The sequence below is a fragment of the Scyliorhinus torazame genome, chromosome 17 (assembly GCF_047496885.1).
Source record: "Scyliorhinus torazame isolate Kashiwa2021f chromosome 17, sScyTor2.1, whole genome shotgun sequence".
In the NCBI taxonomy this organism is placed as follows: Eukaryota; Metazoa; Chordata; class Chondrichthyes; order Carcharhiniformes; family Scyliorhinidae; genus Scyliorhinus; species Scyliorhinus torazame.
This window is the reverse complement of record NC_092723.1, coordinates 59,309,109-59,322,087: the sequence shown is the minus strand read 5'-3', so window position 1 is coordinate 59,322,087 and position 12,979 is coordinate 59,309,109. Positions and strand designations below refer to the sequence as shown.

General features: G+C 46.8%; 1 protein-coding gene across 2 annotated transcripts in view; it reads left to right on the top strand.

Annotated features, from left to right (window-relative positions):
* The window catches only part of LOC140393894 (signal peptide, CUB and EGF-like domain-containing protein 3), a 520,338-nt gene that overhangs the window by 389,727 nt on the left and 117,632 nt on the right, over positions 1 to 12,979 (top strand). For both annotated transcript variants that reach the window (XM_072480490.1, XM_072480491.1), the window contains one exon: positions 9,012 to 9,128. In XM_072480490.1, the coding sequence (XP_072336591.1) occupies positions 9,012 to 9,128 (117 nt within the window). The remainder of the gene's footprint in view (positions 1 to 9,011; positions 9,129 to 12,979) is intronic.

Here is a 12,979-nt window from a genome sequence, read left to right as displayed (position 1 = left end):
GTAGGCAGTAAATGCTGACCCAGCCAGCGACGGCCACATCCCATGAACGAATTTAAGAAAGCCCATTCGGGATCTTGTAGGTTTCAATGAGATTACCTCTCAATCTCTTCTAAGTTCCAGTTTGCTCAGCCTCTTATCATAGAACAACCGTCTCATCTCAAGGTTTTCTGAGACAATTAAGTACTTGTGAAGTATAGCCACTGTTGTAAGGTACAAAATATATAGTGACATAATAAAGGCGCTTTATAAATGCAAATCTTGCTTCATTTCAAGGGCAGTATTGACTGAAAACTGGGAGTCAGCCTCTTGCTGGGTTTCATGGTGTAGCAGGGCCAGAAGGAAAGTTAGTTATAAAAGGGGAGCAAAGCAATTAAAGTTTGAATTTGCACAAATTGAAACTACCGAGGGCCATAACACTGGATTGGACAATTCCTAACTTAAAATTTAAGTCTGAACTGACCTTATTGAGTTCTTTGAGAAGGTGACCAAACAAATGGATGAGGGTAAAGCAGTTGATGTGGTGTATATGGATTTCAGTAAAGCGTTTGATAAGGTTCCCCACGGTAGTCTACTGCAGAAAATATGGAAGTATGGGATTCAGGGAGATTTAGCAGTTTGGATCAGAAATTGGCTAGCTGGAAGAAGACAAAGGGTGGTGGTTGATGGGAAGTGTTCAGACTGGAGTCCAGTTACTAGTGGTGTACCACAAGGATCTGTTTTGGGGCCACTGCTGTTTGTCATTTTTATAAATGACCTGGAGGAGGGCGTAGAAGGATGGGTGAGTAAATTTGCAGATGACACTAAAGTCGGTGGAGTTGTGGACAGTGCGGAATGATGTTACAAGTTACAGAGGGAGATAGATAAGCTGCAGCGCTGGGCTGAGAGGTGGCAAATGGAGTTTAATGCAGAAAAGTGTGAGGTGATTCATTTTGGAAGGAATAACAGGAAGACAGAGTACTGGGCTAATGGTAAGATTCTTGGCAGTGTGGATGAGCAGAGAGATCTCGGTGTCCATGTACATAGATCCCTGAAAGTTGCCACTCACGTTGAGAGGGTTGTTAAGAAGGCGTACGGTGTGTTAGCTTTTATTGGTAGAGGGATTGAGTTTCGGAGCCATGAGGTCATGTTGCAGCTGTACAAAACTCTGGTGCGGCCGCATTTAGAGTATTGCGTGCAATTCTGGTCACCGCATTATAGGAAGGATGTGGAAGCATTGGAAAGGTTGCAGAGGAGATTTACCAGAATGTTGCCTGGTATGGAGGGAAGATCTATGAGGAAAGGCTGAGGGACATGAGGCTGTTTTCGTTAGAGAGAAGAAGGTTAAGAGGTGACTTAATTGAGGCATACAAGATGATCAGAGGATTGGATAAGGTGGACAGTGAGAGCCTTTTTCCTCAAATGGTGTTGTCTAGCATGAGGGGACATAGCTTTAAATTGAGGGGAGATAGATATACGACAGATGTCAGAGGTAGGTTCTTTACTCTGAGAGTAGTAAGGGTGTGGAATTCCCTGCCTGCAACAGTAGTGGACTCGCCAACACTAAGGGCATTCAACTGGTCATTGGATAGACATATGGACGATAAGGGAATAGTGTAAATGGGCTTTAGAGTGGTTTCACAGGTCGGCGCAACATCAGGGGCCGAAGGGCCTGTACTGCACTGTTATGTTCTATGACCAATGAGCATTGCTACAGGGCTGGTCAAGTTCGGTTAGACAGGGGGTGTGGAACTTGTCAGATGGATGGGAGGGGGATTTCACCTTGCACTAATGCTGTCCCTTAATATGGATTGAATTGTGTCATTTACTGGTATCAATGTGCTAATCTGCACTGAAGTTGTTCTAGTTGTGTCATCTATCCCCTCCCGACTGAACAGCAAACTGGCCTGCATGCCAGGCAGAAAGGGAAGGAAATGTAAGGGACAAATTGACCACCAAATTGAGAGAAAAATGCAGGAAATCAGTTTTGTAGCTATTCTAGTGTAGGACGGATTTAAGAGTTTTTAAAAAAAACAACAAAGGGCGTTGATTGCTTGGCTGGTTCACATTAATAAGGAGCTCAATGATGTATGGTCTGTTATATCACATTCAATAATTGTCATCATGCAGAGCAGTCAAGCAGTACACACACTCCATGCCCCAAGATGTTTAATTGGAGCTTGTGGTAAACACTCCTCTGGGAGATATATGGGCTTCAGGGGGAAACATGCATTATCTCAAAGTGTAATCAAACCAGAATGTATTTCTGTGATCTCTGACTCTACTTTGTCTACTGATATAGTTGAGATCCTTATCTCATAAAAACACAAAACATTAACTCTACGACTCGGTTTACATGGGTGAACTGGAATTAATTTAAGGCAATATGTTCCAAACTCTTCTTCAAAGTGCCATTTTTTCTAAAATGACTTGTTCTTAATCTTATTTCACCGTTTTCACCGTTTTATGTCAGTCACATGAGTTCAATACTTAAAATAGAAGATATCTCTATGTGACATCAACTGACAGCCACCCACATGTGCTTTCCAGAAAATTCATGTTCACTGAAGTCACTGGTTTGCCATTGGGATTGAATTTTTTTTTTTTGTGACCTTATTCTAGCCTGGGGACATTGAGACTTTCTGCTGAGATCCCTGCTTGTCCTCATTTCCCATCTTTTTCCATCTTTAAAAAAAAATCTTTTTCCCTCTCCCTCTTATTTCGCTTGCTGTTTTCTGACACTTCTTCTCCAACCACAGCTTGCCTATCTATGGGGTTGAGACTTTTTTCTCCTTCGATTATTAAGCACATGAGTGAAACCTTAAACAGAGGACTTTCATGAATGCCCTGAATGCTTTGTTGTCTGGTTTCCATAGCATTGTCTTTCCATTCTCGCACTACTCAGTGGGAGCAAGAGAAACATCAGAAACTATTGGCACAACACAGACAGCATGTGACCAGGATCTCGCACCAAGGGTTTGTAGACCTGGCTATTTGAGTCGGAGATTCTGGTGATGCACCAAAACCCACAGTGAAATAATTGATTAATTTATTGAATGAGCCCTGCATTTGAAACTTTGGGTGCAATTCTCCTAAAAAATTTCTAAGTTCATTTTGTGGCGGATTTTTCAGGGAGTTTCCTGCCGGCTCTGCAGGCAAGTTCCCCACCGCTATTCAATGACACTATGGGGGGCATTCTCCGGCCTTGTTTGACCGGCGACCTGAGAACAAAGAACAAAGAACAAAGAAATGTACAGCACAGGAACAGGCCCTTCGGCCCTCCAAGCCCGTGCCGACTATGCTGCCCGACTAAACTACAATCTTCTACACTTCCTGGGTCCGTATCCCTCTATTCCCATCCTATTCATGTATTTGTCAAGATGCGAGAGTCTCGCCGAAGGTCAATGAATGTTTCCATCGTTGGAGTTTAGCCCGTGGCCTTCTTGCAGAGGGTGGGGAGGGAGAATCCAGCCCTTAGAACATGTTTTAGCACCGGGGAGCTGAACTCCGTGTTCGCGCCACCATTTTGAAAAAGTGCCCCGATTTCTAAGTGAGCTTCTGGGTCCCCGACACCCCCCACCCATGGGCAATGTCACACACATGGACACTACCCCAAGTGAGGACAGCCTGCTATGGGGTCCCTGGGGGTCCCCCCTCTTTAGACCCCCTTAAGTCCCCTTACAGCACCCCTTCTCTTCTAGGACCCCCACCCATCGCCATCCCAACCTCCCGGAGACCCCTACGTAGCTGCTGTGCACTCCCCACCCTTCAAACCCCCCTTCACCCCCTGACCCTTGGCAGTGCCACCGTGGCACTCAGGCACCCTTGCACTGCCACCTTGGGACCCAGGCAGTGTTCCTGCCAACTTGGCAGCGCCATCCAGGCACCTTGGCAGTGCCAAGATGGCGGTGCCAGCTGCGCAGTGCCAAGGTGCCTATGTTCCTGGGGGAGGGCCAGGGAGTCACACTGCACTTACCCTGACCACCCAGGGGTCTCCAATGGCCCGGGCCCCGGTGCCGGTGCGCTGATCTACGTTTGTGTGGACCAGCACTGATCGGCGCCTGGCTGCAGCCTCCCTGAGGAGGCCAGAGAATGGAGGGAGGTTGGTGGTTCCCGGGGCAGGTAGGTTGTAAGTAGGTTTACGACCTACTTCCGTGAGCGTCATTCGGTCCCATCCATTTGGACTTGGGTGAATTTTGAGAGGCGCGGAGCCAGTCAGGAGGCCCGCTGCAGGCCTCTCCTGGTATTCGCCTGGCTTGAGCGCAACGAGGCCGGAGAATCGCGCCCTTTGATACAAGTATTATGAGCGTTTCACTTCATTAGCGGGATGGGAATTAATCATTTTTAAATAGTCGGATCTTCCATAGTGAGTTTGCTTCCCCACGTTCTCACTCTGCAGCTCCCACAGCTGAAAAATCACATTAGCCTCCCGCGGAGTGGAATCACGAGCTGTGCCATTCCCCAAAGGTCTGTGAGAATCCTAAAGTGCGTAAAGTGCCCATTTTGAATCCATTCTCTCTTCATTCCATTCCATGGCTTACTGTTGACCCCTAACCTGGAAGATTTTTGAGTGCCAAGTTGTATTTCATCTAAGCCAGCGGTTCAAAATAAACATGTATTATCTGCACAATTTAATGTTTAGAAAGGGGAAAGCATTGCACAAAAATCATTCATCTTAGCCACTGTTCCTCTGCCCCGTGCAATTCCCTGGCTCAAACCATTTGGCCTTGCTATTTCTCCACCTCCTTTCAACAATGCCCTAAATGTCCTTCTCTTTGACCCCAAGCTGGCCACGTGGACCGTGGGGGCTTTCCCCTTAAAGGACTGTGCCACCACAAGAGCACTATAAATGCCCAGGTTATTGATGCTGCTGCTCCCCTCGTTTTGGGATTCTGACCAAAGATATGATAGCTTGCATTTTTATTACGGCTAACTGTGGTGCACACAGAGTTTGTTGGTTTTGACGCAGCGTAGCATTTGTGTGGTTAGCCAGCTTTTAATGGAAGGAGATTTATTATGAGTGCATCAAAGTTTCGAATGCAGCGCACGTTTCGGGGAAAAAATGGAGAAAAATAATCCCATCCATGTAAAACATGCTGAAAATGTCAGCAGTGAGTTTTCATTAAAATCAGCTCCATGCGATCCTTCTGTGCTTCTCATTAATATTGATAGTCATTACACTTGCACAACATAATACATCATAACATTATTTAATATAGGAAAACAGATGGATTAAATGAAAGCCAGTGCCTTGTTGTAATATGAGTACATCCTGAGGGACACATGTTGCACTCCATTAAAACAAGGGAGGGTGTTTCAAACCCAAATCCAAACATAATCAAACTTATATGAGTATAATATCTTCATCCAGACAGGTGACAACAGATTTACCACTGTTCAACGTTACAGGAAATTGGTCAGCAGCCAAATGTGGGTTTTAGCGAGAGATAAAGCCACCTATGTATGTACCAATATATAGGATTCATTATCAGCATCAAGTATTCCTAAGTTACGTAAGTAAAGTCGCCATAGTCCCAGATGACCATAGGCTACTTTTCCCTTTGAGGGGGAGAGCTGACTGGTGGTGATTTAACCTGAGGATCACCACATCTCAGGCTGGGGGAGGGGGGCAAGGTTGAGAAGGCGGGGCCTTCATGAATAACCTCAGCTGGTACAGGAATTGAACCCGCGCTGTCGGCCTCGCTCTGCATCACGATTGCCATTGGTAATAATTCCAAGAGTGAAGGGTGGAACTGGCAGAAGATGGCCAATTTGTTCACCCACTTTACCAATCAGTGTCTGCGAGCTGTACTTGTGCAAAGGAGAATTTGAAATGGAAGTGCACCGTTGCTGCCGACTGCTGTTGGGGGAAGAAATACCATTAATTTCACACGGCCTACCTGTGACCACTGACTCAGTCTATTTACACACTGTGACCTATAGTGGCTTAACACTGCTAATGTTCGTACATTCTCACAGCATGATAGGATGCCAACTGATCCCCAGGCAGTGAGACCCAAGATGTCTTCGGGGAGGGGTGGGGGGGACGGGCAAAGGGCGAAGAGAACCATGCTGTGTTTGGGCACTCATACACAAGGAGGAATTAAGCAGCATGTTAGCTTTAGCCAATCCGGCGCCACAGCGGCGTCAGTGACCCATTGATTTGCCTTGATTGCAAAATGTCATGGGATACAATGAAGAAAAATTAAAGATTAAAGTACATAAATGAGAGGAAAAAGATTTCCCACAAGCACCCGCACCAAAATTCCCCACAGAACAATCCTTTGCACTTTTAATTGGAGAGATAAGACCAGTTGTTTTTTTTACTTGATTCCACACTGGATTCAATAACTTTTGTAGTCACCAATTGAAAACCAGTCCCACCTGTACCCAGAGGCAGACTGATTTTATGGGAAACAAAAATTGATTTGGGATAGTGTTTGCAAAGGAGTTCATCCCATGTTAATGAAACTTTTGTAATTCTGCCATCGATGTGGACAGACGAAAGGTTCACAGCCAATGATGTACTTTTTAAAAAGATATAGTCCCTGATGCAATGCAAGAAATTGCAGCAGCCAATTTGTGCACAGAAGGTCCCGCAAACAGCGACAAAATTAACGGTCGCGTAATCGGTTTTGGCGATGGCATGGTGGCACAGTGGTTAACACTGCTGCCTCACAGCGCCAAGAATCCGAGTTCAATTCCAACCTCTGGGGAACTGTCTGTGTGCAATTTGCACTTTCTCCCCATGTCTGCCTGGGTTTCCTCCGGGTCCTCCAGTTTTCATCCACAGTCGATAGGTGTGCAGGTTAGATGGATTGGCCATGGTAAAAATTGCCCCTTAGTGTTCAAAGGTGTGCAGGTTAGGTGGGGTTATGGGGATAGGGTGGGGGAGTGGGCTTCGGGAGGGTGTCCTTTCAGAGAGTCGGTGTACACTTGATGGGCCAAATGGCCTCCTTCTGTGCTGTAGGATTCTATGGGAACTAATCATGAAAAGGTTTTCAGAGCAGAAGAAGGAATTCTCCAGCTTCAAAAGTTAACACTGCAATCAGAATTTGTTGCAATTGTTCAAATCTTCTACAATGATCTTATTATGTGCTGGTGTGGTCTTGCATCAGCTGAGGCCAGTATCTTGAGCAGATCCTACCTGCAGGAAAAGGCAGCAAACCGTGGCGATTTCAATAGCTCCCATAAGCATTTTCATTTCATATCATATGGATTCCAAATACTTGACTAGAAAAGAACAGTTTGTAGTGTGGTATCCTAAACTATTCCAGTCTGTGTACAAGGATTGTGTCTAGGTTCCTAGATTGCCTTGGACTTTCCATTGACCCTGCCTTCAGCAAGATCAACTAATATATGTACAACCTTATCAGCAACTTTTCATAAATCTCTAAAAGGAAACAAATCACAGCGCCAGGGACTGGCCTTGGGTGACTGTGTGGACTTTGCACGTTCTCCCCGTGACTGTGTGGGTTTCTTCCGGGTTCCTCCCACAGTCCAAAGATGTGCAGGTTAGGTGGATTGGCCATGATAAATTGCACCTAGATGGGGTAATGGGGATAGGGTAGGGGATTGGGCCTAGGTAAGGTGCTCTTTAAGAGGGTCGGCGCACTCGATGGGCCGAATAGCCTCCTTCTGCACTGCGTGGATTCTATGAATTAATAAGAGGGAGCACTGAGACTGATTTAAAGGTCTCTTTTCATTGTTGTGGGAAATTTGCTATTCACCTTTCACATCAGAAAATAACGGCAAAAATGAAATAGTTTGATGTTTCATATTTCTGTCAGGTTTGTTTTTTCTGTAATGGCAAGGGAATTTGGTAAACTTTGTCTCCTCCTGTAAGATATGGGGCTGGATTTCACAAGTGGGGTCTCTCCCGTGAGCGATTTCTCAATCTAAGTCCCCTTACTGGGAAGGAGGTCAGCTTGAGGCTCAATTAGGGGTGCTCAGCATCCCAAGGAGGTGGGAGCTGACAGCCTGGCATCAGCAGTAAAGGCAGACGGCCAGTGTGTTGACCGGGATGAAAGAGATCATGAAGGAAAAATGAAGGCCCATCACTCGCACTGGGACAAATAGGCAGATGACAAAGCAGTTTCAATACAAAGGGTGGGATTTTATGGCCCTCCCACTGGCGGGATCTTCCAGTCCCGCTGATGCCATCGGGAGATTTAAATGGATTGCCGCATCCGCAGCAGGAAATCTCGCCGCAGCAGGGTCGGAAAGTCTCAACGAAAGACAAATAAACTTTACAAGGCAAACTTGGCAGCTGTGCACTAGAATGCAACAAACTAATCCAATTCACCAAAATAATGTTTAAAAATTTCATTCTACACGGGGCAGGTTCCTTTACAAATTCTTTGAGAAACTTCACGGGCTGTTAATTTGGAGCAAACAGGTTTCCAGTTTTCTCCCCGTACCCTCATTGCCCTTTTAAAATTACAAACTATACCCCAGAGGCATCGGGAATCCTAAAATGACCTCCGGGTCCGTGATTTTCAAACTGCGCCCACTTTGGGTCCCAACCTTAAAGCCCTTTGAAAATCCTGCCCATAGTATCTGAGACCATTTAACTGCTTTTTGCACCACTGACCCCTTTGTTCTGGTAATGATACTCCTAGCTGTTTGGGTGAAGTTATGGGAGGTACACTGGAAGAATCAGAGTTGGGCTGTGCGAAGGCAGGGAGAGGGGAATTTAGCTGAAATGAGGAGCAGATGTAGGTGTGCACTTCAGTGACTGTTTCAGGTGTTGCACACAAGAAAAATGAAACTCTGGTCTCCATATTTGTGTCATGTTATATGCAGTACTCCGCCCCCATTTTGAATATCTTCTATGGTCAATTGGTTGGTTTAGCATCTTTGATTCAATGGTAACTCCTGTTTGCAATTTGTCATTATTAGCACACCCTATATTTGCTGCACATATCTTGGGATATGTTTCTGATTGTGAACCAAACCCTTTGGAATGATTTGGGATGCTCAGCCCAGACTAAAAATGTGCTGTTCCATGATCTATTTCTCTTTATTGTTTTTAGATATTGATGAATGCTCCTTTGACAGAACATGTGATCACATCTGTATAAACTCTCCAGGCAGCTTCGAATGCTTTTGTCACAAAGGTTACACGTTATATGGCCTGACACACTGTGGAGGTAGGTGGATGCTATTAGTTTTCACTCCGTTCTAAGAAGGGTTGGAATGAGCACTCGGTCATGAGGGAACTGGGGATGAATGAAGTTGTACAATGGCGGCTTGGCAAATCTGAACCATTCAATGTTTATGTGAGGGAGTACGATGGGATGAATTCTGTTCATTTGTAGCATTGTTAAACAGCGGCATACTGATTTTAATTCACCCATGGGATGTGGGCATTGTTGGCCTGCCCATCCCCAATTGCCTTTTAAGTGTCAACCACATTGTGTCAAATGTCGGCCAGGTCAGGTAAGGACATTAACCGTATGGGTTTTTACAACAATGATAGTTTCATGGTCATCATTAGACTTCTAACTTCAGATTGTTATTGAATTCAAATTTCAATAAACCTTGGAGATTTTCATGAGCTCCCGTAAGTGTTTTCATTTCATATCATAGAGATTCTGAATGCTTGACCAGAAAACAACCGATCGGAGTGTGGCATCCTGGACTATTCCAGTCTTTGTTCAAGGATTCAAATTTCGCCATCTCCTGTGGTCGGATTCAAATCTGGCTCGCCTGGTCTCTGGAATACTAGTCCAGTGTCAATATCACTGTGCCACCGCCTCCCCTGATGATGTGGCTATGGGACTGTGGAAAGAGGCCATCTCCTGAGAAGTATGGCTCATTGTCAACTGAATTCAGTGTTCCATGTGCAGAAGGCAGGCCATTATCACCATGCCATTGTATCTCATGACAAATTGGATTGCCCTTGAAAGAATGCCTGGCCCTTGACCCGGAGGTGTCAGCTGAGCCATGTTAGTGCTTTAAGCACTTCACGGCTGTTTAACAGAACACTATTGGTGTGCACCAATCACTTCACGTTTTTGCCTCACTACCACATCGATTGATTGATTTGATTTATTGTCACATGTACCGAAGTACAGTGAAAAGTATTTTTTTGCATACGTACATAGTAGACAAAAAGAATAATCAACAGAGAACATTGAGTAATTATATAAGAAGAGGAAAATAGTTTTAATAGGTCAGAACGCTGATAGGAGATGAAAGAAAAGGGACGGGGGGGAGAGAGCTCGCAGAGAGTCGCCATGCTCCGGCGCCATCTTGGATGAATGATGCCCCTGCCCCTCCACACAAACAATTTGCATTTGTCACCCATCATTCTGCAACTGGCAAGGTTGGACAGATTTACTTACCCCTGATAATGATGCCCTTGAACCAGAGAGAGATGCATGACGGCAACTTGGGTGGCTCAGCCATTGATTTGTTTTGGGGATTTTTTTCCACTTTGAGAGACTGCCTCTCAGGGTTTCCCCTCGGCATCTTCTGATGGTACAGAGCCAATGCTGCAATGGGTCTTGCATCCCATAGCTACAAGTTTGCAACAAACTCTGTCGGACAGGATACTGATATCACAAGCCATCTACCCACAGCCTCATAACAATTCTGAAAAGGGAACAAAACATAGTGGATAATGGTGGTGATAGAAGCAGACTCAATAGTATCTTTCAAAAGTAATTTGATATTTGTTTGGAATGGAAATATTTGCAGACTGTAGGGAAAGAGGAGGAGAATAGTACCAACTGGATATTTCTTTCAAAAAGACAGCATAGGTGTGTGGACTGAATGGGCCCCTGTGCGGTATGATTCTGTGATAGTCCTTTGAATCTGATTCAAGCTCATGAGCAAGCCTTTAAGCTAATCCAGCTCACACTAACATCAATTTCTTTGTATTCACTATGAGGTGTTTTTGTTCAACGTATAATCCGATCCCATTCTCTTACTGTTGAAAAATGTTCTTTACACCAAATGTTTTTCTGTTCATGTTGTAACCCCCTCGAGACCCACGGGGTTGACCCGATCGATGTCACGTGGAATACAAGCTGCCCCACTGAGGAGTGGAGGCCTGACAGCAGGGTTTGTTAATTCCCCATGATAAAAGTCTGCCCAGAAGGGAGTCGGCACCTCAGAATGGTGCCTGTTGGGATTTGGGCACTTGTTAGCTGCTGTATTTCCTACTGAAACTAGGAAATAAACTACTTTTGACTTACCTTTTCGGGGCTCCTCTTTGACTACATCAGCTTGCGATGGGCAGCATGCACTGGTCTTTAAAGTTTGGTTTGATATGTGGGTGACGGTTGCATCTCTCTAAATCCCCTGGGGGCATAAAGAGTTTTGTGGAAGTTGGGTTCAATAGACTTGGTAAGGGAGCAGATTCCCTTTCCTGTGGTATATCAGGGTAGCCACTGGGCTTTAATCACATTTTGCAGTCTTCACCATTATTTCCTGGTGCCAGCATTCTTACCTATGCTCAATGTTTGTCGTACTTTCAGTCTACTCACTGTTTGTACACCGGGGGCGGGATTCTCCGAGCCTCCGCGCCAAAATCGTGATCAGCTCGGGGACCGAGAATGGTCCGAAACCAGGAGAATCGCCGTAATCGCGCATCCGCAGTCTGCGCGGCCATTGACAGAGGCCCCCCGCGGCGATTCTCCCAGGAAAACTGGCCGAGTTCCCGACGGCGTGGTTCTAACCATGTTGGGAACGGCCGCCCTGGTGAGGAGCGGGGGATCCGTCACCGGGGGGGGGGGCCTCACAGACGGTCAGGCAAGCGATCGGGCAGCACCGATCCGTGGGCGCGCGCGATCTTGGGGGACCTACTTCGTTCATCATGGTCCGCGGTGAGTCCACCATGTCGCACTGGGCGGCCGGCGCCTTGCACATGCGCAGACTCCCGACCGGAGGTTCAGGGCCCCGTATCCGCAGCCAAAGCTACAAGGAGCACTCCGGGGCTCTGCTAGCCCCCTGCAGGTAGGAGAATCACTCTGGACTTTCTTAAGGAAAGTCCAAAGTGAAATGCCCGCGTTTTGACGCTGGCGTGGGGACATAGTCCCATTATTGGAGAATCCTGCCCATGAACTCCACACACACAGTGCAAGAGGGCAAATAGCCCAAGTTCATAGAACTTGATATGTTATCATGTGTAGCGCACAATGACTTACGAGAGACGAATAGAGATGAAGTCGATGAGGCTTTATTAAGCGTGACTTGTTCTCCGCAGTTCAGCAACAGACTGGAGCTGCGGGGAGAACTCCTGGTTCTTATACTCCGCCTTCAGGGCAGAGCTAGAGATCAACAGCCAACCAGGACCCGGGATCTGTCAGCCAATGGCATCACGGCTTCACAGTCCCACATGACCCCTAATGCATACTACCACATTCACCCCTTGTTAAAAATGAACACGGCGGGGTGGTGCTTCGCATGGTGGTAGGGGTTTACAAGGCTGGTCCTGGGAGGAAAGACTTTTGCATGTCATTACAGTGCCCTACACTTTGCCCTACACTGGGCTATGCACAGGGTTTGTGAACTATTTACAATATTCGTAAGAAGAAAAAAGAACATTCTCGTTAAAGTCCACAACATTCTTGTGTTACACCGATGCCACGAGTCGAGCGGGCGGTCTGGTCTTCCTTGTCGATCACCTCAACCCCGGTGGTGGTGCCGGTGCTTGTTCCAGCGTTGTCGTCTCCGGGAGCTTTACGGTGTTTGCTTCTGCTTCACTTCTGGGCGGACACGGGAGGAGGACCGATCCTCCCGGGAAGGGGGCGGTCGCGGGGTGCGCCGGTGGCAGGGAGGGGATGATCGGTGTCGGGGGGGGGGGGTGTTGCCGGCGGGCGCCAGGTCCTGTCGGCCGTCGGGGTACGCCACGTAGGCGTACTGCGGGTTCGCGTGGAGGAGGTGAACCCTCTCGACCAACGGGTCCGACTTGTGCGCCCGCACATGTTTCCGGAGCAAGATGGGTCCTGGGACCGCCAGCCAGGTCGGCAGCGACGTTCCAGAGGAGGACTTC